The sequence below is a fragment of the Haemorhous mexicanus genome, chromosome 31, assembly GCF_027477595.1.
Source record: "Haemorhous mexicanus isolate bHaeMex1 chromosome 31, bHaeMex1.pri, whole genome shotgun sequence".
NCBI lineage: Eukaryota > Metazoa > Chordata > Aves > Passeriformes > Fringillidae > Haemorhous > Haemorhous mexicanus.
In genome coordinates, this window is record NC_082371.1 from 998,893 (window position 1) to 1,018,843 (window position 19,951).

At 60.5% G+C, this 19,951-nt stretch overlaps 3 protein-coding genes across 4 annotated transcripts; 2 read left to right on the plus strand and 1 right to left on the minus strand.

Moving 5' to 3' along the window:
- The first annotated feature begins 99 nt into the window (after window positions 1-99).
- UBE2Q1 (ubiquitin conjugating enzyme E2 Q1) lies at window positions 100-8,749 on the plus strand. Its single transcript, XM_059871150.1, has 13 exons — window positions 100-860; window positions 1,980-2,084; window positions 2,374-2,478; window positions 2,783-2,833; window positions 5,160-5,300; window positions 5,853-5,937; window positions 6,366-6,426; window positions 6,926-7,016; window positions 7,101-7,159; window positions 7,413-7,461; window positions 7,625-7,720; window positions 7,856-7,922; window positions 8,324-8,749. The coding sequence occupies exons 1-13, from the start codon at window positions 435-437 to the stop codon at window positions 8,353-8,355; spliced, it is 1,368 nt and encodes a 455-aa protein (XP_059727133.1). The 5' UTR covers window positions 100-434; the 3' UTR covers window positions 8,356-8,749.
- Window positions 8,750-11,411: 2,662 nt separating this feature from the next.
- Window positions 11,412-15,938, plus strand: SHE (Src homology 2 domain containing E). The gene is made up of 6 exons (XM_059870886.1): window positions 11,412-12,387; window positions 13,011-13,137; window positions 13,926-14,234; window positions 14,679-14,829; window positions 14,930-15,049; window positions 15,456-15,938. Exons 1-6 carry the CDS (start codon window positions 12,004-12,006, stop codon window positions 15,640-15,642), a joined length of 1,278 nt encoding a protein of 425 aa, XP_059726869.1. The 5' UTR covers window positions 11,412-12,003; the 3' UTR covers window positions 15,643-15,938.
- A 512-nt stretch (window positions 15,939-16,450) lies between these two features.
- Window positions 16,451-19,915, minus strand: IL6R (interleukin 6 receptor). 2 transcript variants are annotated; one of them, XM_059870885.1, is made up of 10 exons: window positions 19,730-19,910; window positions 18,876-19,121; window positions 18,670-18,793; window positions 18,138-18,322; window positions 17,901-18,061; window positions 17,687-17,831; window positions 17,563-17,606; window positions 17,377-17,455; window positions 17,181-17,289; window positions 16,451-17,104 (listed from the first exon to the last, which is right to left on the minus strand). In XM_059870885.1, the coding sequence occupies exons 1-10, from the start codon at window positions 19,821-19,823 to the stop codon at window positions 16,915-16,917; spliced, it is 1,377 nt and encodes a 458-aa protein (XP_059726868.1). In that variant the 5' UTR covers window positions 19,824-19,910; the 3' UTR covers window positions 16,451-16,914. The 2 variants fall into 2 exon arrangements, with proteins under 2 accessions (XP_059726868.1, XP_059726867.1); XM_059870884.1 differs by having other exon boundaries at window positions 17,687-18,061; window positions 19,730-19,915.
- Window positions 19,916-19,951: the final 36 nt, after the last annotated feature.

A 19,951-nucleotide genomic window follows, 5' to 3' on the forward strand; every position in this document is an offset into this window, starting at 1 on the left:
GCGCTGCGCCGGGGCCGTCCCGTGCTCCGGCTCCGTCGCCGTCACCGCCGCCGTCAGCGGCCCCGGGGCCGCCCCCGCCTCCGCCCCGCTGCGGCCCGGGGACACGGTGGAGGGGTCTGAGCTCTCCCGGCCTGCCGCTCCACCGGGGTCCCTGCACGGGGCCAGCGGGGCGGCGGAGCCTCGGGTTGGGATCTGAGCGGGAGGGCGCGAGACTTGGCGGAAGGAGGCCAGGACCGGAGCCCCCGCGGCACCGCCGTAGGCCCGTAGGGGGGTCTTAGAGCCGGCACTGCCGGGCCTCGGGGTGCCCCGTCCTCGCCGGGCTCTGGCCGTGCCCGGTGCCCCCCGTGACCCCCCGTGACCCCTCCCGGGCAGGGGCGGGGCTCCCCGCCGGCCCCGCCCTGCTTCCCTGGGGCTGCGCTAGCGTCACTTCCCGTATGTCGCGAGACGCTTCCGGCGGGGCCGCCCCGCCTGTTCCGTCGACGACACTTCCGGGAGCGGGGCCGTCCCGCCGCCATCTTGGGCGGGCTCCGGGGCTGCGGCGGCGGCGGCGGCGGAGCGGGTCCCTCCATGGGAAGATGCAGCGGGCGGGGCCGGAGGAGGCGGCGAGGACGCAGGCGGCGGCGGGGGGACCCGGGCGGAGCGGGGTCGAGGTGGCGGCGGCCCCCGCCGGGAGGCTCCTGAGGCGGGAGCTGCGGCTGCTCGAGTCCATCTTCCACCGCGGCCACGAGCGGTTCCGCATCGGCAGCGCCTGCCCGGACGAGATCAGCTGCGAGTTCGTCCCGGGGGCCGGGGCCCGCGCTGGCGCCTCTGCCTCCCGGGGGCCGCCGCCGGGACCCGTCCGTATTCACTGCAACATCACGGTGAGGCCCGGGGGGCGGCGGGCCCGGGCTCTGCGGGGGCACCGCCAGGCGGCCCCGGCACCGAGGGCTGCTCCTTCGCGGGTACGGGGCTGTCGCCGTTGGGGCCCGGGGTGATCCAGACCTGTGCCCCAACGTCCCTGGAGGTGGCTGCGGGAGGCGGCTGACCCGTCCCCCTTCTCCGTGGGGCCTCCGGCAGCGCCTACGAGCCACCGCGAGCTCCTCGGGGCCGCGGCTCACGCAGAGAACACCCGGTGGGCAGTGCCCGGCGGCAGTCCCGATGTCCCGGCGTACGAGGGCTGGCCATTCCCCATGGTGTTTGGAACCCCCAGTCCTGTCCCGCTGCTCGTCGCCAGGCGTGGAGCCCCTCAGACCGCCCCCGTTTTCCCTGCTTTCCCCGGTTTTGTTTTGGAGGGTTTCCCGGGGGGCCCTGATCTCCCTGGAGAAGAGGCACCTGCGGCAGGAGCGTCAGCTCCTCCTCCCTGCTCTGGCTCATCCGCACCGGTGTTTTAGGGATCCCGGAGCTGGATGGCTCGGCGCTGCTGTGCTGATGCCCTCTTTGACCACAAGTTACAGCTGGTTTGTGTCTCCAGGCGAGGAGGGCTAACAGAGCTTGGATAGCCCCTGGTGCAGAGTCTGAATGGGACTAATGACCAGGATTTTCTGGAGGGGCATGTTGGGAGTGTTGCCAGGGGCTTTGTCCTGGATTAAAGGTGCCTGCTTGACCTCTGCTCTGCGTGGGTGCTGCCACATTCTTTTGTAACTGCTGGTGCAAAGCTGTGAGGGTAGTAGCCTGTGGGCAATGTGGGACGCCCTCAGTGTCCTGCCTCTGCTGCCTTCCACCCCTAGTGGCCCCACGGCCGGAGGGGTGGCCAGAATGCCACTGTTCTCCCTCCCTGTTCAGCCCTGGGCCAGGGGACACAGCCCAGAGCCAGCCCAGCATGGTCACAGTTGGGGTTTGTGTTGCCCTCAGCCTCAGGTTTATGCTGGAGGGTGGATCAGTCATCTGTGGCCTGATCTCTGTGGTACAGAGGGATCTTCAGCCCCCACCCCGTCTGGCTCACTGCTCTGTGCACCACAACAGCCTCCATCCCACCAACACCCTCTTCTCCCCCTCTCCAGGAGTCTTATCCAGCTGTTCCCCCCATATGGTCTGTGGAGTCAGACGATCCCAACCTGGCAGCTATCCTGGAGAGGCTGGTGGAAGTCAGGAAAGGAAACACCTTGGTGAGATGTGCTCTGCTGCCCGGGGCAGGGGAGGGCTAGCAGCTTTGGGGGGTAACTCCCTGCTTACATGTTCCCAGGGGAACATGGGGATTGTCTCTGGTCTCATAAAAGTTCCAGATATTTGGGATGAACTTCTCTGACATCATTTGATGGCGGGGTGGGATTTTGCACCCGTGTCTCCTGCTGCTTGGAGCAGGAGGGAGCAGCCCTGGGGCCTTTGCTGGCTGGCTGCAGGACTGAGGCTCAGCTGGGCTCCCCACACTTTGCTGACCCTCTGCTCTCTGGGCAGCTTTTGCAGCACCTGAAGCGAATAATCTCTGACCTGTGCAAACTCTACAACCTCCCCCAACATCCAGATGTTGAAATGCTGGACCAGCCTCTGCCAGCAGAACAGGTAAGTGGCTCAGGAAAAGGCTCCCAGAGCTCAGAAAACAAGTTCCCTGATGTTTGCTCTGGAGGTTTCTGGGGTTACCAGAGGAGGAACACGGTGAGAGGTTGGATTCCTGTCCTGGGTGATGCCAGCCTACTCTGCTGGGCCTTGGTGCTGTTTTCTGTAAAGGCTCTCAGCTGCTTTTTGCTTTTAATTTGGTTCTGCTTGTTCATCCCTGTTTGACCTCACCTTGGAAGCATCTGGGAAGGCAGGAGAGCATTTTCCCAGGATGCTGACCACACAATCTCCATTCCTATCCTCTCCACAGAACACACAGGAAGAGGTGTCCTCTGAAGAGGAAGATGAAGAAATGCCAGAGGTAAGTGCCACCTTAATGTGTGAGGATATGTGCCAGAGAGTTGAGCACACGTAGAAAGGTGCTGAAAGGTGTGAGGGCACAGGGGTCTTGCTTGGGAGAAGCTTGTGGCCACCAGACAGAGAAGTTTGGACCAAAGGCTGGATAATTCTTGGCATTTTGATGCTGAGGATTCTGAGGCAGAGCTGGGCTTCACATATTCACAAACCCCAGGAGAGCACTGTAGCCACATTTCTCTTCACAGAGAAAAGCAAGGCACAGTTCTTCCCAAGAATATTTCTGGGTTTCACATTCTCTGAACCTCAGAGAAAGAAAAAACAATTCTTATCTTATTTGCTGCTCCTGTGTTGTTCACAAGTGGAATGCATTGTGGAAGATTGTTTACCTGAAGGGAATTGATAACTGGATTCTGGTGCGGGTGTTTTGATTCACTGACCAGTTGAATCCAGGTGTGTGTGTGTGGGGACTGTTGGCTGACAGTCATGAGATTGTATGCAGTGGAGTGCAGTTGAGTGCTGGGCAGATTCAGTTTAGATGTTATGTAATATAGTATAGAAAAATATAGTATAATAAAGTAATTAATTAGCTTAATTAGTTAGCTTAATTAAGGATGGAGTCCTCCTTATCGTTCCTCTCCTTCACTGGGGGCAAAGGTATCCACTATAGAGCACAGAGGCTGAGCATGGCCGTGTAGCCATGGCCTCCAGGGGCATGTGGATGAGCTGTGAGCAGAGCTGCTTGGGCAGTACATGCTGTTCTCTAAAGCCTGAAATTCCTGCAGGAGAGATGCATTTCTGGGTTGCTGTTGCTGGCAGGGAAATCTCTGTTGCATGGAACTCCCACAGAGAGGATGAGGTCAGGTGGCTGAGTGTGCAAGTGAGCTAATTGCTAGCAGTGGTGGAGGCAGCCACACTTCACTACAAGCTGAGGGCACCTTGCTGCACAACCCACAGGCTCTGGTTGTTTTGTTTGCAGTTTAGAGATCTGTGGAAGTGGGTGGAATAATCTTGAATCTCCATGGTGACGTTTAGCAATGCCTCAGACACAAGAACAGCACGGGCACTGAGTCAGCAGTGCTGTGGAGCCTGGGGGCAGGTCACTGAGCAGCAGCACCCCAGCAGTTGGGGGGTCTTGGCAAAGTTAATTGCTTGCTGAATTAAGGCTGGGCTTTGCCAGTGTCCATGGGGAAAAGGGGGAGGGTTAAACTGGCACCAGCATAACCTTGTGAATCTGCAAATCTGCAGCTTTATGGCAAATCAGAGTGCAAGGCCTCTACTCCTCTGGGCTGGAAAAATGAATCCCGAGGAGCTGAGCATTCCCCCTTGTGCTTTTTGCTAATGCCAGGCATTGTGGAGGGAGAATGCTCACACAGAGCAAAGGTTTTGTGCTGAGTAGTGGGATTTGTTCAGCTGTGTGGAGGAGTGAAGCAGCAGAACTGTGCCCTGGCACACAGATTCATTATGCAGGTTAATCTACTCGAGGGATTTTCTAGGAGGATCTGTTTTCCTGTGTGAGTCTAAAAATGTCCCAGCCCTTCCAAAAACGCTGTTCAGTAGCCATGATGAGCCCAGAGAGGCCAGAGTAAACACTTGTTCAGAGGATTTAGTGCCAGTGCTGGAGCTGTGCATGCCCACAGCCATTTCCAGGCAGCTGAACCCTGAGTGCATGGGGAGAGATTTCTGTAGTGGGCCCAAATGGCTACAGCTGTTTTTTCCGCATCAGGGCCTTGCTCTTCCCCATGTTATTTTGGGAAACAGCGAGGGCCAAAGGCTCTTCTGGGGTCAGGTACTACACTTGGGGTGTGCTGAGCTGATCTACAGAGAGACCTGCTGTGAAATCCCCACTCTTGCTGAGGGAATAACATCCCATGCAGCTGGATTTGGGTGCAGGGATCTGTTCTTCTCATGGTGCTGGTGACCTGTGTCCCTGTTGGGGTTTGGCTAGCCCAGGGGGCCTGGCAGCACTGTGCCAAGGGGCTGTGCTTTGTTCCAGCCATCCACCAGCATGGCACAAGCTGCTGAAGCCACGGGTGTGGCAAGATCCAGGGTCATGGTTACATGGGGCTTGCTGAGGACTGAGAGATTAATGGGTTGTTATAAACAGGCATGAGACATGGCAGGGGAGAATCTAGCAAAGAAAGAGCTCTCATGAGCCCAGTTGAGTGCCCAGACCTTGTGTCTTCCACTCTATTTGTACCTCAGATCAGGAGCTGGGACTTTGTGGGATGAAGGAGTTGCACTAGGAATCCTTCCTGGGTGAGGGCAGCCCAGCACTCAGAGCAGGAAGGAGCAAAGCCACATCTCTTTGAGTTTTCCTCTTCCCTTCCCAGGACACTGAGGACTTGGACCACTATGAGATGAAAGAGGAAGAGCCGGCAGATGGGAGAAAAACAGAGGATGAAGGCATTGGGAAAGAAAACCTGGCCATTTTAGAGAAAATAAAAAAGAACCAGAGGCAAGATTACTTAAATGTACGTGTCGCCCAGTGGGCAGGTGGGCTGGGGAAGCAGAGGGACTCAAGGGCAAGAGTGATGGAGGCCCTTGCCAGCCCTCCAGCCCTAAATCAAAGGGTCCCCAGCCAAAGGTACAGCAGTACCAGTTATCCACGGCTGATGGGGCTGAAGCAGAGGAGTCTGTCAACTGCCTCTGCAGCTCAGGGAGGGCACTGGGTGACCCCAGGGGCATTGATGCCTCATAGGGCAGTCCTCCTGCAGCAAGATCTGGGGCTGCCTTCTGCCCCATGAGCTGTGCCCCTATGATCACCTGAGGCTGTGGAGGTGGATTGTGCTTTTGTACCCCCGGGCTGAGATTCTAAGACAGAGAGGACACAGAGGTGTTTCTGCTGCAGCTGTGCTGCCTGAGGTGACATATTTTGGGCAAGGGACAGGCTGAGAGGTGCCAGGCAGGATATAGTCTGGTATAGAGGCTGGACTGTGTTGTAGCTCAGGTGTTGACCTCATAGAGCAGTAGCCGTGGTTGGGTGCAGCATAACAATCCAACTTTCCCCTCCCTGTTCCTTGCAGGGTGCAGTGTCTGGGTCTGTGCAGGCCACTGACCGGCTAATGAAGGAGCTCAGGGATATTTACCGATCACCAAGTTTCAAGGGCGGTGAGTGCTGCCAGGAGCTCTGGGGAGGATTCCTTCTCCTCGTGTGGGGTACCCAGGAGCTGGGCCTTGGGGCTGTGCTGCTCAGCTGAGGGGGCGGATCTCTGACGTTGGATGGCTGTGGCTCTGTCAAGAGTGATCAAAACCACCTTACCCTCTCTCTTCCCTGCCACTGCTGGATGGAAGTGAGGAGGGTCAGAGAATCATCTGACTTTGAGGGGGATGGTGTTCCTACTCCTTTCCTGAGCCCAGGAACTCAGAGAAAGAAACTGCTGCCCTCAGGACTGTCCTGGATAGGTGCTGCTTTTCATGGAGGGGCGGTGCCCAAATGAAGTTGTGCTGCAGGGCCCAGGGAGTTTGAAATCTGGGTGATGGCTCAACCCCCTCTCAGTGTCCCCCCACAGTGACACCCCCCTCTGTTCTCCTTGCAGGATACTATGCAGTTGAACTAGTGAATGACAGCCTGTACGATTGGAACGTCAAACTCCTGAAGTAGGTGGCCCAGCTTGGGATCATGCATTTTTGGTGGGTTTTGGTGATGGGACCAGAAAGTCCCTGTGAGCAGAAGGGACATGGGCATGGCAGGGCAGTACCAAGCAGACCTTGAGTTAGCCTCTCTCAGGCTTGCTGTCTCCACGACAAAAAGGAGATGATATCTCCAGACAAGATGAGGTAATCGGAGGACTCTGCAAGTCTCTGCTGTTCCTAGAGTCCGGAAAGAGGTGCAGCAGGCAAACCCTGAGCTTTCACACCCTCCAGACACCAGTGCTGCCTTTTCCTTGGGGCCAGGCAGCCTTTATTTTTAAGCTGGCAGCATGGAAAAGGGGTGTGATGGTCTTCTCTGCAAACCAGAAGCAAAATGCTGGCAGCCCGTGCTGTCTGTGTGGCTGCCCGGCTGTGCAGGTACGGCAGCTCCAGGTGCGGTGACAGCGAGCACGGCTGGCCTGAGGTGCACGGCCTTGCCTGACCCTCTGGGCTTTTCCTCTCACAGGGTTGACGAGGACAGCGCTTTGCACAACGATCTTCAAATCCTCAAAGAGAAAGAAGGAACAGATTTCATCCTCCTCAACTTCTCTTTTAAAGTAAGGCTCCCCCTCCCCGAGAGACGCCTGACTCGGCGAGGCATCAGAGAACTCAGTGGATCTGCTTCCCTTTTCTCATTGCAGGATAACTTTCCTTTTGATCCTCCATTTGTAAGGGTTGTATCCCCGGTGCTGTCAGGGGGGTGAGTAACTATCTGTCTCTCTCTGCTCTGCAGTGCTGCTTTCTGCAGCAGTTTTGGCTGGGTTTATCCAGAGCTGTGCAGTCCTGTGACTTCCGTGACATGGATTTGCCATTGGGAAGCAGACAGCAATGGTGGAGTTTTTAGCATATTTTTTCCATCAGAAATCTAATCAGAGAAGACGTTTCACCTCTGGAGCAGTGGGTGGGTATAATAACATCTGTCTGTGTGGTAACTTTGTCTGATTCCTTCCCAGGTATGTTTTGGGTGGTGGTGCCATCTGCATGGAGCTGCTTACGAAACAGGTGGGTGCTGGTCCCTGCGGGAGCTGGGGGAGCTGTTCTGCCTACCACACTTGGTAGTCCTGACAGCTCCTGCCCTACCACTGCCTGCCAGAGGTGGGGAAGGCCCTTTGCACTGGGAGCACAGGTGGGTGGGTCTGGCCTCAACTTGTGTTTCATCCCTAAGGGCTGGAGTAGTGCCTACTCCATCGAGTCTGTGATCATGCAGATCAGTGCAACGCTGGTGAAAGGGAAGGCACGAGTACAATTTGGAGCCAACAAGGTAGGGCCTGGGCAGTGTAGGAGAATGGGGGTGGCAGATGGGGGCACAGCCAGGTCTGGCTGCACAGGGAAGGTGTGTGGGATGGCTTCCCCAAGGTTCCTGCTGGACTAATGGTCTCCTTGCCTTCCCTTGCAGAACCAGTACAGCCTGACAAGAGCACAGCAGTCCTACAAGTCCCTGGTTCAGATCCATGAGAAGAATGGTAAGGGCTGAGGGAGAGGGCCTGCATTTTCCCTTGCTTGTTTGGGCTCCCCAGACAAGCCACTCGAGTTTTGTCCTGCCTCGGGTGTGGAGGTGACAGCAGCAGTGGCAGCTGCTGTAACACAGTGGCTGCAGAGTGCTGCTGCCCTCTCTGCTGCCCAGTGCTGGGCTCTGGTGGCTGTAACTAGAGGCAGCCCCTCACTGATCACTTGGACTTCATGATCTGAGAGGTCTTTTCCAACCTAAATGATTCTGTGTTTGCCCATGTGGTGTTGGGAAGTCAGCCAAAGGGAAAGGCTCCCAATAATCAGGAATATGTGGCCCTTTAGAAGTGGCACTTGGCTGCTTTTGACAGCTTCTCCAGGTGCAGTTTCCTCCCTCACAGATCTCTCCTCATTTCAGGCTGGTATACACCGCCCAAGGAGGATGGCTAGTGTGGATGCTGCAGGACCAATCTGAATATCTTCTGGATGCTCTACGTGGATCTTAGTGATGCCTCTTGGCTTTCTCCCAGGATGTAATAGCTCTGCCTGTTGCAGGACAATACTGGCTGTTCAAAACTCTAAATAACTGTTTAAGGAGTTGGACTGACCTAGAACACTTGGTGGGCCCATGCTAGCAGGCACTCTTGTTAAAACAAACTCTTGAGCCTCTTGTATTGCTGGAAACTTTTGACTCTACTCCAGTCTAGAGCATCCTCCTTACCTATGCTATGGATTTAATTTATTTTCTTATTTCATGTACACTGCTTTTTTTTGTTACGGTGTATGATGGATGTGTATGGAAAATGTATCTTTGGAGAAAAATTACAGTTTGTTAATTTGAGAATGCTGGTCTAACTAATTTTTTCCAAGCTCCTGCTGGGTGGGTTGTGCCCTGCAAACCCTGCTGCAGCCCTGGTCCCAAGGTAAGGCAGTCAGTGGAGCTGTGGTGGGCCCAAGCCCTGCAGGAAGACTTGGTGCAGCTGCCTTGGGAGAAGAAAAGCCCCTTTCTTTTTTGGCATGGAGGGAGCAGGGTTTCTGCCCCATCTTCCCTGGGCAAACCCAGCTTTGCTCTATAAACTGCAGACTTTCAGCTCAGGGCACAGAGGGGGAGATCTGTGAGGCTATCCTCTCTGCTGCACTGGAGGAAGGGTCTGTGTGTGTATCCCAGGGCTGCCAGCTCCCGCCCCACACTTCTCCCTGTCCTCTGGCCAAGCAGTAAGATGAGCTGAGGCCTGAGCTTTGTCCTGTTTCTCCCCACTAGCCACGCATGGAGGCTGAGCCCCTTGTCCCCATCCCTGCTGTGCTGTGGCTGCAAGCTTCTCTTCTGCAGGGAGTGGAGCACGGGCACTGCTCTGTCCTGCCACTGCCCCCATCCCTGGCCGGGACCTGTTCCAGCAGTGAACGCCCCGTTCTATGGGGTTTTCTTTTACTTTCCTTAAGCTACTGTTCCTGCTCGCCTTTGTACTCCAGCCCTCCATGGATGGGGTTGCTGCAGTTGTGGCCTGTTTCCTTGAATCCCCACGGCCCTGTTTTGAGTCAGCTGGAAGGAGATTTGGCTGTTGGAGCTCCACTAACTCGGGCCACGTCCTCGTCTGGAGGACAGAAGTGACGCACCAGTGTCAAAGATGGAACCATGCATATTAACTCACTGTGTTTGAATAAAAGTCATTAGAAAATCAAAGAGCCTCAGAACTCCATTATCTGCTTCAGCAGCTGCTTCCCTGTCCTGCTCAGAGCCTTGGAATAAAAAGATGCTGTTAGGAGAGGGATTACTCACAGCTGCAAGAGTGGCTCTGGCCTCAGCCTGGGGACTATTTTTAAGTGCTTTGCTCAAGGACCAGAGGATTTGTGAAGCTGAGCAGCTCTGCCCTGTGTCCTCCAGCCCAAACTAGCACCTCTTGGGGTTCTGGCTCCTCTCCAACCCTGCTCCTGGTACCTGGGACTGGGGGCGCAGAAGTAGCTGCACTCAGCTCCCACCTTTAGTTCAGGAACCTGCTAGGTAGCAGGATAACTCAGTTTAATGAAGGTTTAAAGCACTTTGGGGCTTTCTCTTGGGTGAAGTAGGGGCTGCTCTGCTGAGCCCAGCGATGGTGTTGGGTTGGGATTGGGTATGCTGAGTTGGCTGGGAGAGCTCATGGCACACACTCCCAGGTCATGGTGACTTTACAGGCTGGGATGAGCAGAACTGAAGAGGGCCCTGTAGGGACACTCTGTCACTGGGACGCTGACCTGACAAGCATCAAGGCTGAAAGTGAAGCAGGAGCAGGTGTCCAGCAGGCCATCTGCCAGCCCTGTCTGTTCACACCTGCCCAGGGAGGAGCCATCCCACTCTGAGCCAGGCTTGGCCCTCCTGGCCACCAGGCTGGATCGGGGAAGCAGGTGTGCAGAGCCACCTGCCACCACTGCCAAAGGCACTCCCAAGGCCTTGCCCTGTGGGAGCTGGCGGAGAACAAGGACAAGAGAAGTCTTCCTGAAGGAGAAATGTGGTACATTGGTGTGAACACTGCAGCACATAGTGACCAGGACAATGCTGCCTGCATGTCAGTCCTGTTGAGGCCCCATAAAAATTGAGGGGGATTGAAATCTGCCTTTTGAAGGAAAGAAAAGGAACCAGCACCCGAGTTTGCTGGTGGGGAAGTAGTTTTCCTAGGCCTCAAGAAGGAAAAGCTGAAGCTAGGCAAGATCCCACCGGCAGTTCAGGCACCAGCCTGCCAGTGGCATCGCACCACTGCAAGGCACATCCTGCCCACAGCGCTAGCGAGGAAATTGCCATCACTTCCTAAAGGATCTGACGGCGCCCAGCACCACCCCCTGCACAAAAAGGGAGCCCGTATTCTGCCACAAACTCCCATCCTGGGGCTACGGGAGCAATTCTGCTGCAAATCCCTCTCCTCTTCCCATGCAGTTGCAAAGGGGCAGAGGTTGCTGTTGTAAGGGCCCCCGGGCACTGCAGCCCGACAGGACCCCAAACCACTGGACTCTGCCGCGCTTTTCCAGCGAGGTGATAGCACGGCCAGAACTTGGCTGGAGTGGTGCGAGCCACAGAGAGCCCTGGCTGCACACAGCGCTTGCGCCCCGTCGGGCTGTGCTCGGGTCCCTGTGAAGGTGCTGTGCACAGGAGGCTGGCGGGGCTGTGCAGCCTCCATCCATGGCGAGCAGAGCCCATGCCCCGGCTCAGTCCTCAGGGTGCGTGCCCAGGGTGTCTGGAGGGGCCCAGGCACGCCGGTCTGGGCTGTCCTGGAGTCCCTGCGCGGGGTCCGCTCGTACGGTCCGTCCGGGGGATCCGTGTCTAGGGTGGTCCCATCAGCCAGGCAGGGTCACGGGGTGTCGCAGCCCCACCGAGACCGGAACCCCACCGGAGCTTCCCACGGCTCCCCGGGCCGGCCGCGGCCGCCTGCCCGCTGGTGCCGCGCCGTTCCCCGGGGCCGCCCCCTCCGGATCTGGGCGGGAAGCGCCGGCCCTGCCGCCCCCTCCGGCCCCGGCCCGGCCCGGCCCCGGCCCATCCCGTCGCAGCCGCATGGGGCCCCCCGGGCCGGCCTGACCCCTCTCCGAAGCCCCTCTGCCCCCGGAGACGGGCCCTGCCGAGGAGCCGCGACGGGACCCCCCGGCTGCCCGTTCCCGGCCGGGCCCTCCCGAGCTCGGAGAGACCCCCCCGGACCCTGTCCTCAGGGGCAGCGAACCCCTGGAACCTCCCCGGGACTGCCCCGGCCGGACTCCTCCGACCCCCGGCGAGACCCCCCGACTCATCCCATTGCTGGAGCAGATACGCCGGCCCCCTCCGAGACCCTTCCCCGGGGCCAGGGACCTCCGAGGGCACACGGTTCCCTCCCCGGGCCGCAGGAGCCGGCACCCCTGGGGACCCACCGGCTGTCCCCGCCGGGGCCGAGGACGCCTGGAGCCCCCCACGAAGGCCCCGGTCCCCCGGCCCGCATCCCTGCTCCCGGGCTGGCCCCAGTCCGCAGAGGATCCTGTTCCCGGGGCTGGGGGCAGCCGGGCTGCCCAGCGCCCCCCGGCTGAGTCGACTCCGAGCCGGCGGGGCAGCCGTGGGGTGTCGCGGAGCCCCGGGAGGGCTGCGGCACCCTGCGTCTCCCCAGCTCCATGGCGGCCAAGTGGTTCAAGGAGTTCCCATCCAACCTGAAGACGGTTTCAGAGAAGGCTCGGCCGGGAAGCGGGAGCCTCGGGAAGAGCCGCAAGAATTCAACCGCTGAGCTGGGGGGCTACCGGGCGGCTGGGGGTGGCAAGGAAGGGGGCAGCCGGCTGTCACGGGACAACCTGCAGGGTCTACTGCAGGCCGCCACCGGGAAGATGCGGAAGAATTCCCGAGTGGAGGGAGGCACGCCGGAGGGACCCTCCAAAACCTACATCAACCGCCTCATCAAGGTGGAGGCTTCCGAGAAGAACGGGAAAGGGCACCCCGGACCCCTGCCTGCCAGCCTGCCTGCCCCCGAGCAGGACAAGGGGAAGCCCCCCAAGACAGAGACGGTAAGGCAGGGACTGGGAGCCGGGGGCAGAGGGGCAGATGGGGGGAGTGCGAAGCGCTGGCAGCTTTAACTGCTTTGGTCTCCGACTCATTAGCCTGGCTGACTTCATCCTTTTATCCTGCCCGGCCCCACTGCCTCTAAATTCCTTCAAAGCTGCCTTCATCCCAGCTGCCCTTCATCACCCATTCGGGGGTGGGGGGGGTCGTCGGGCATCCTCACCATAGCCAGCCTGACCCCAGAGCTCATCTGCTGGTTAAACAAAGGCTGACGCAAAGCTTCTCTGGGAAGCTGGTCTTTCACCCCTGCACAGCCTTGGGAGGACTCGGAGCCAGTCAGCAGGCTTGCTGTCACCCAGAAGGGTCCCAGAGCTCCCCCAGGCTCCTCACCATCACTGCGGGGCGTAGGAATGGTCTGGACTGCCCCCACCTTAAGGTGCCACTGGGTGCATCCCCTGGGGTTGTGGCACAGCTCCATTTACCCCAGATAAGCCGCCATCCTTCCCTGGGGACCCCAGTGTGCCTGTTCCTAGCCTGGGTCTGTGTTGGTGGCATCTCTGCAACCCCTGGTGGGACCCCCATGGCCAGAAATGCCCCCTGAAGCCAGACATGCCTGTTCTCTGCCCAGGTCATCATCCTGGAGGATTACGCGGACCCTTATGATGCCAAACGCACCAAGGGGCAGCGGGACGCTGAGCGCCTGGGGGAGAACGATGGGTACATGGAGCCCTATGATGCCCAGCAGATGATCACAGGTATATGCCACAGCAGCACAGCTGGCACCGCTCCCCTGCCAGGAGCCTGTGGCTGCCCTTGGAGCCACCCGGTGCAGGAGGCTCCGGGAACAGGAAAGCCGCTTGCTGCTTCCTGCGGCTGCGCGGGGCCAGATAAGGAGTGGGAGCAAGGCCGGACACTGACCCGTACTGGCCGGCCCCTCAGCCGTGTCCGTGACCTGCTGCCATCACCCACGGGCACATGTGGCCACTGCAAAGCCCTGGATGCCCCCTAGTCATCCCAGGGTACCACCCCCCAAGAGTTCCCCATGGACGTGCCCCCCAGGCAGCAACACCCCAGCCGGCGTGGCCACCGTCCAGCTGGCCACAACAACAGGAACTGACTGGGCCGGAAGCTGGAAATAAAAGATCTGCTGCTGAGTTTTTTTTCCGTGCCCGGCAGCCCAGGCTGTTAGGCGAGGACTGGCGCCGTGGGGAGAAGCAGGGGGCTGGGAGGGGCGAGCCCCTGGGGCAGCCTCCCACGCAGCTGAGCTCCAGCTCGGGGTGTATCATCCTGCTGCCATGGACCCCGGCTGGCCCCACTGGCGTGGGCCCGTGCCTGTGGCGCCAGCAGCCCCAGGGCTGGACAGCAGACCGGGCGCCGTGAGGATGGGCCCCTTCCTGCTCCAGCTCCTCCCGAGCTGGCTCCCGATGGGGCGTTGCCAGCGTGGACTCCCCAGCACATCCCTCACCGAGGGCTGGTCGTGGGACTGGGGGGTCTTGGGGGACACACAGACCCATCCCTGACCCACCATCCCTCTTCCCCACAGAAATCCGTCGTCGTGGCTCCAAGGATCCCCTCGTCAAAGCCATCCTGCTGCTGGACGGCCCTGGAGAGCCTGGGGAGGGGGGTGCCAAGCTGGATGTTGCCAAGCGGCTGGGGGGCAAGGAGGTGGCAGGGAAGGGGCCACAGCTCTATGACACCCCTTACGAGCCTGGGGAGGGGGTGGCCGGGGGGACCCCAGAGCGCAGGGTGAGGGCTGGTGATGGGCGCCTGCCTGAGAATGATGAGCGCCCGGCGGGGGAGTATGAGCAGCCCTGGGAGTGGAAGAAGGAGCAGATTGTCAAAGCACTGTCAGGTAGGGGACAGGGACAGGATGGGAGTGAGGAGGGGGGAAGGGACAGGCATGGGATGGGAATGGGGATGGCAGCAGGGACAGGGATGGGACAGACTTTCTAGCAGGGCTTGTGACAAGAGGACAAGGGGCAATGGTTTTGAGCTAGAAGGGGCACTTTAGATACAAGAATTTTCTTGGGCTGAGGATGGCAAGGCACTGGCACAGGTTGCTCAAAGAGGTGATGCCTGCCAAGTCAGGTTGGATGGGGCTCTGAACAACCTGATGTAACTGAAGACGTCCCTTTGCATGGTGGGGTGTTGGACCAGATGGGTTCAGGCACATGGTTGGAGAAGGGGTTTGGACTGGCAATGGGGGACGTGCTGGGGCTGGGGACAGGGATGGAGCTAGGGATGGGGATCAAAAGTGGAGGTGGGGCTTTGGGGACTCAAATCTTGTCCCTCCCAGTCCAGTTTGAGGGCTCAGAGCGTCCTAAGGAGGAGATGCCGCGGCAGCATCTACGCCAGAAGAGCTGGACCCCCAAGATGCTGAAGCCGGCGGGCACCGAGCACAGCGAGGGGGAGAGGGTGGACCCCGCCCTGGCACTGGAGAAACAGCCGTGAGTTGCGAGGCCCATCCACGCCTGGGGAACGGGGCGAGGAGGGACGGAGTGCCCGATGTTTTGCCACGGCTCAGCGTCACTCCCTGTGTCCCCGCAGCTGGTACCACGGGGCCATCACGCGGGCCGAGGCGGAGAGCCGGCTGCAGCCGTGCCGGGAGGCCGGGTACCTGGTGCGCACCAGCGAGACCGGCAGCGGCAAGTACTCCATCGCGCTCAAGTGAGTGTCGGGGTGCCCACAGAACTGGGGGGTTCCGGGGGGTCCCACCGTGGGTAGATGGGGTGAATCCCCACCCTGGGGCGCTGCTTCGGCGGGAGTTCCCCCTGGTTGTTCCTACCAAAAGCCCTGATGGGGAGGAAGCACCCGGTTCCCGAGGGATGGCACCCCCCGATCCGCGGCGGGGACCCAGGCATCCTGGTGCGAAGCCGGGGCGGAGGGGGGGTACAGCGTGTCCCCCTCCCCGGCGCATTGTCGGGAGCGCCAGCGGCGTTTCCTTCCTGAGGAAGTGCAGCCCCTGGAGCCGAAACAATCAGAGCGGGACGGGAACAAACAGGGGTGGATACGGCCGCGGGGCAGGCGGGCGCCGGGGGGCTGGCGGCAACACTGATGCCTGCTGGCCGCCCAGGACCAGCCAGGGCTGCGTCCACATCATCGTGGCCCAGACCAAGGACAACAAGTACACGCTCAGCCAGGCCAGCGGCGTCTTCGCCAGCATCCCCGAAGTTGTGCACTACTACTCCACTGAGAAGCTGCCCTTCAAGGGGGCTGAGCACATGGCCCTGCTGCACCCCGTCCACTGCAAGCTGCATTAGCGGCGGCTAATGCCGCCCCCGAGTGGTCTGCAACCCCTCCCCACCCTGTGGCATGAGACAGCGATGGGCATGAACCACGGGAAGGGGCTGGTGAGACAACCCCATCATGCCTGCAATCCTGAAGGGACCCCACTCCTGGACTCCAGCAGTGCTGTCCCCCTTTCACTGGGACAAGTCCTGACCACCCTGTGCCAGAACCAACTTCTCACGGGGCTGCCCACATGCCTGAGCTGGGGGCATGCAGTGAGACTGGGATGTGTAATGATCTAGTAAAATAAACTTGTTGGCTGAGAGGATGCAGTGGTCCTGGGGGCCTGGGATGGGCCTTGTGCTGGCAGGAGTCACCACAGTTTTGGGGGCCAGGGGTACTGGGGCTCCCCCAGGAGCACATCTGCATCCTGCCAGGCTTTTTATAGCGGGGGGCCAGCAGAAGGGAAGAGGAACACTGTCCCCAGGGTGCCTGAGCACCCTCTTCCCTCGACCTGTGGTTTCCTGCCTGGGTGCAGCTGCAGCTCCCTGGGGTGTTGCACAACCCAGGGGTGGGCAGCGCAGGGCAGAGGAGGCACAGCTGGGGTGCAGGGCAGGGGGTCTGAGGCAGGAAGGTGTGCAGACCACAGAGGGTGCAGCCTGGGAGGCACCAGTGAACCACAGAGCACAGCCTGGGGTACATGGCGGGGGGGGGCACAGTGAGAGTATAGCAAGGGAGGGGGTGAATGAAGTGGGGTACAGCCTCCCTGGAGCCACTCCCAGACAATGGGGGGGCTGCAGCGACCCCTCTGCTACCCCGCTCCCAGCAGCCACTCCAGCATAAATCCAAAGCATTTATTTGAGCCACATTGCCCCGTTTCCCCAACGTGTGCTTTAAAAAGGAGCCCCAAGGGGGCTGCAGCAGAGGTGTGGGGCTGATCCAGCCAGGCCCTCCCTTCCCAACCCCCGTGGCACTGTAGGGACCAGGCCCTTCCCTGTGGGACCCCCAGACCCGGTCCCAGACCTGGTCCTGGGCCAGCTCCCAAACTCTGGTGCAGCCATGCTTCCAGTGCTCTCACTCCTGGCCATCCCAGCTTGGCCATGGTGCTGAAGGTGCCCCCAGGACCCAGTTTGAGTTTTTCCTAGCTGCTTCCCCATGGGGGATGGAACTGATTCTCCTCCCCAGAGGCTTGTCCCAGCCACAGAGTCACCAGATAGTGGGGGGCAACTGCTCCCAGAGCCACATCAAAGCCCTGGGACCCTCCATCCAACCCCCAAGCACCTACCAGCATATTCAGCCCCTGGCTACTGCCCTGAGGAGGAATAATCTGCCTGAGTTATGTGGAGCACTCCAGGGGCTGAGGGGGCAGGGTGTGAGAGCAGAGGGGTATCACTGAGTGCGGGTGGGGGTAAGCTTAGAGGGACCAACATGTGCTGCCCCTCGCCCTCTGGCTTGGTCGTCTCCTGCCCACTTGTCCACCACATCTGCCTGTACCTGCAGGGGAGAAGAGAGGCTCCAGGTCAGGGAAGGGGCAGACACAACCCCTTGGGGCAGCCCCCCTGGCACTCACCTCACCACGATGCCAACAAACAGGGCGATGCCAAGGAGCAGACTCCCCCCAGTGACCAGGAAGGCATAGGGGGATGCCACAGGATGGGTGCTGGCTTCCATCACAGACCCTGACACAGAGAATGGGTGGGCTCATGGTGAGGATAAGGGAGTGGGTGTCCCTGCCCCCCAGCCCCAGTGCAGGAATCCTTCCTCACCACCAGCACTATTAGCATCATCCTCCTCAAAGAGCCTGGGGGACATTGTCACCCCATAGGTGCCATCTTCTGTGGGGACCTGCAAAAGGTGGGGAGGCACAATGGGACAGGTCAGCCCTCATGCCCTGGTGTCCTCGTGTCCCACATGGGGACAGGAGACCCCTTCAGGACCAATACCATTGTTACCTGTGAGCTGAAAGGCTCCATTTCAGAGGTGAGCTCCCAAGGGTCTGCACAGTGAGGAAGGAGTATGAGACTTGGAGAGCCCATTCTGAGCCCCCAGTCTCAGGGCCCCACGTTCCCCTCCTACCTGTCCAGGGTGTGCCCACAGCCTCCTGGCTCCACTCGCTCCACGTGCCGTGGCCGAACTCATCCTTCGCCCTCACCTGCACCACGTGCCTCATCCCGCGCCACGCGTCGCGGATGTCGAGCCAAGTTGTTGTCACCTGATCCACCTGGAGGGGACATGTGGCTGGGGACAGTCTGGCCACGGACAAGGGGCATGCCAGCAGGCGGGGTCTCACCTCCACGAAGGTCGGGGCAGGCTCGGGGCGGTAGCGGACCTGGAAGTGGAGCCAGTAGAAGCGGGGGTCCCAGGAGGGGGGGTAGGACCAGTTCACCTGCAGCCGCTGCGGCGCCTTCTCCAGAGCCTGCACCGTCACGTTCACTGGGGGGTCTGGCCTCACTGCCAGGGGAGCGGGGGCTCAGGGCCTTGCACTGTACCCCTGCCACCCCAGCTCCCAGCCACGGACAGCACTCACAGACACTTCTGAGGGTGATGATCTTGTCTTTGCCAGCCGAGCCACCGGCGCTGTTGCTGACGCACGTGGACACCACGAGGTGTTTGGTATCATCAGTGTCAGGTGGCACCTTCAACCGGCAAATGAACTTCCGTGCCTTGGACAAGTAGTGGCACTGCTGCTCTGTGGCGTTCTCAGCCATAAACCTGTGAGGTCACAGCTCAGGGGGGGCTGCAGCATGCTCTAGGCACAGGGCAGCTGTGGGGGACATGTCCTATGCTGTGGGGTCCCCGGCAGTGTTAGAAAAAGGGTCTGTTGGGAGGGATACATTCTGTGCCATGGGGTCCCCAGGCAGCGCTGGGCAATGGGGCCATGGGGAAGGAACACATTCTGTGCTGTGGACTCCCTGCTACCAGTAGCTCCTAGGGAAAGGGTCTGCAGGGAGGCAAGCAGCCTGAGCCATGGGGTCTCAGACAGCACCAGGTCCATGGAGAGGGACATGTTCTGTCCTACTGGGGTCCCAGCCCATGGTGGATGCAGTGACAGCACTCACCTCCGCTTCAGCCAGAGCATTGCCTGTGTCCCTGGGGATGGCTTCCTCTGCTGTGGCCACTCACACAGGACATCCTTGTCGTGGCTCCGCCGGTAGCAGGAGACCTGAGGAGTTTCAGGGGGCTCTGCAAGGCAGGGAGGTGCTGGGGCACAGGAGCCATCACAGGCAATGCTGCGAGGGACATTCCCACCCCAGCGTGGACCCACCTGCCACCAGCAGCCGCAGGGAGCGCAGCAGGTGGCTCCCCACGGAGCAGCTGTAGTGCCCAGAGTCCTTGTAGCGCAGCTGCCTCAGCAGCAGTGTGTTTCCCTCTGCCAGCTGCCGTCCCCAGCTCCCTGCTGCTCCCTGCTCCTCCACCTGCCACAACACCGTGGCGTTTGCAGGCACCTCATCCTGGCAGGTCAACATGATGTTGGCTCCCAGGTGGCCCAACACCGTGTCCCGCGGCAGTCCTGGAGGAACAAGAGTGGAGCAGGCGATGAACGTGCGACCCCAGCGCCGGTGGGTGTCCCTGGAGATGGAAGGCACACAATCATCTGCTCCCCACGTCCGGTGACTGCTGTGGGTCAGGGCACTGAGCTGGAGAGTGGCAGTGGTGCCTCACATTGTGGGGTATGAGTGGTCTGGCGGCGGGGAGCACAGGTCGGGGAAGGTGGCACACTGGGACCGGTGGTTCCGCGAGTCCCTACATGGGGGTCGGTCCAGTGCCAGAGGGGTTAAATGACTGTGCTGGCTGCCGGCCCTGGTCGGGCCTGGGCAGCGCTCCCGGCTACCTCCAAAGGTCAGCGGCCAGCGTGAACCTGCTGTTCCCTTTGGCTCCTGCTGCTGGGAATGCACCCAGCACCCAGCAGCGCCCGGGACACAGCACCGGCACACAGCGCCCACCCCCAGGGGTGCCGTACCACCACGCGCCCGCCTCCCCGGGCCCGGCTGAGCTCCTCCGGGGCCGGCACGGAACCGCATGTGTCCCCTCGCCGTGCCCAGACCCACGAGGCCCAGGTACCGGCAAAGGCTCAGGGCCGTCCCCGCTCCCGCGCTGCCCGGTGCCGGTCGCACTCACCGGCGGGGCCGCAGGGCCGCCCGGCGGCGGCGAGGTGGACGAGGAAGCGGAGAGGAAGGAGAAGGAGGAGAAGCGGCCCCGGCGGCCGCGCCATGCGCCCAGTCCCGGGTAGGAAAACATCGGAGGAGCCGGGGTTGTGAAACCGGCCGAGGGGCGGGGCGGCACGTGCGCCCGGGGCCGGGCGAGCCAACACCGCCCCGTGCCGGCCCCGGCTCCCCGCGA

What these genes read in the sequence shown, in the direction of transcription:
- IL6R (XM_059870884.1), bottom strand. Translation starts at nt 19,823, where the DNA reads ATGGCGCGGCCGCCGGGGCCGCTTCTCCTCCTTCTCCTTCCTCTCCGC. An exon ending in CCTGCGGCTGCTGGTGGCAG is followed by an intron (nt 18,794 to 18,875) that starts GTGGGTCCACGC and finishes CCTGCCTTGCAG; the next exon opens with AGCCCCCTGAAACTCCTCAG. An exon ending in CATCACCCTCAGAAGTGTCT is followed by an intron (nt 18,062 to 18,137) that starts GTGAGTGCTGTC and finishes CTCCCCTGGCAG; the next exon opens with TGAGGCCAGACCCCCCAGTG.
- SHE (XM_059870886.1), top strand. Translation starts at nt 12,004, where the DNA reads ATGGCGGCCAAGTGGTTCAAGGAGTTCCCATCCAACCTGAAGACGGTT. An exon ending in AGCCCCCCAAGACAGAGACG is followed by an intron (nt 12,388 to 13,010) that starts GTAAGGCAGGGA and finishes TTCTCTGCCCAG; the next exon opens with GTCATCATCCTGGAGGATTA. An exon ending in AAGTACTCCATCGCGCTCAA is followed by an intron (nt 15,050 to 15,455) that starts GTGAGTGTCGGG and finishes CTGGCCGCCCAG; the next exon opens with GACCAGCCAGGGCTGCGTCC.
- UBE2Q1 (XM_059871150.1), top strand. Translation starts at nt 435, where the DNA reads ATGTCGCGAGACGCTTCCGGCGGGGCCGCCCCGCCTGTTCCGTCGACG. An exon ending in AAGATGAAGAAATGCCAGAG is followed by an intron (nt 2,834 to 5,159) that starts GTAAGTGCCACC and finishes TTCCCTTCCCAG; the next exon opens with GACACTGAGGACTTGGACCA. An exon ending in TGGAGCTGCTTACGAAACAG is followed by an intron (nt 7,462 to 7,624) that starts GTGGGTGCTGGT and finishes TTCATCCCTAAG; the next exon opens with GGCTGGAGTAGTGCCTACTC.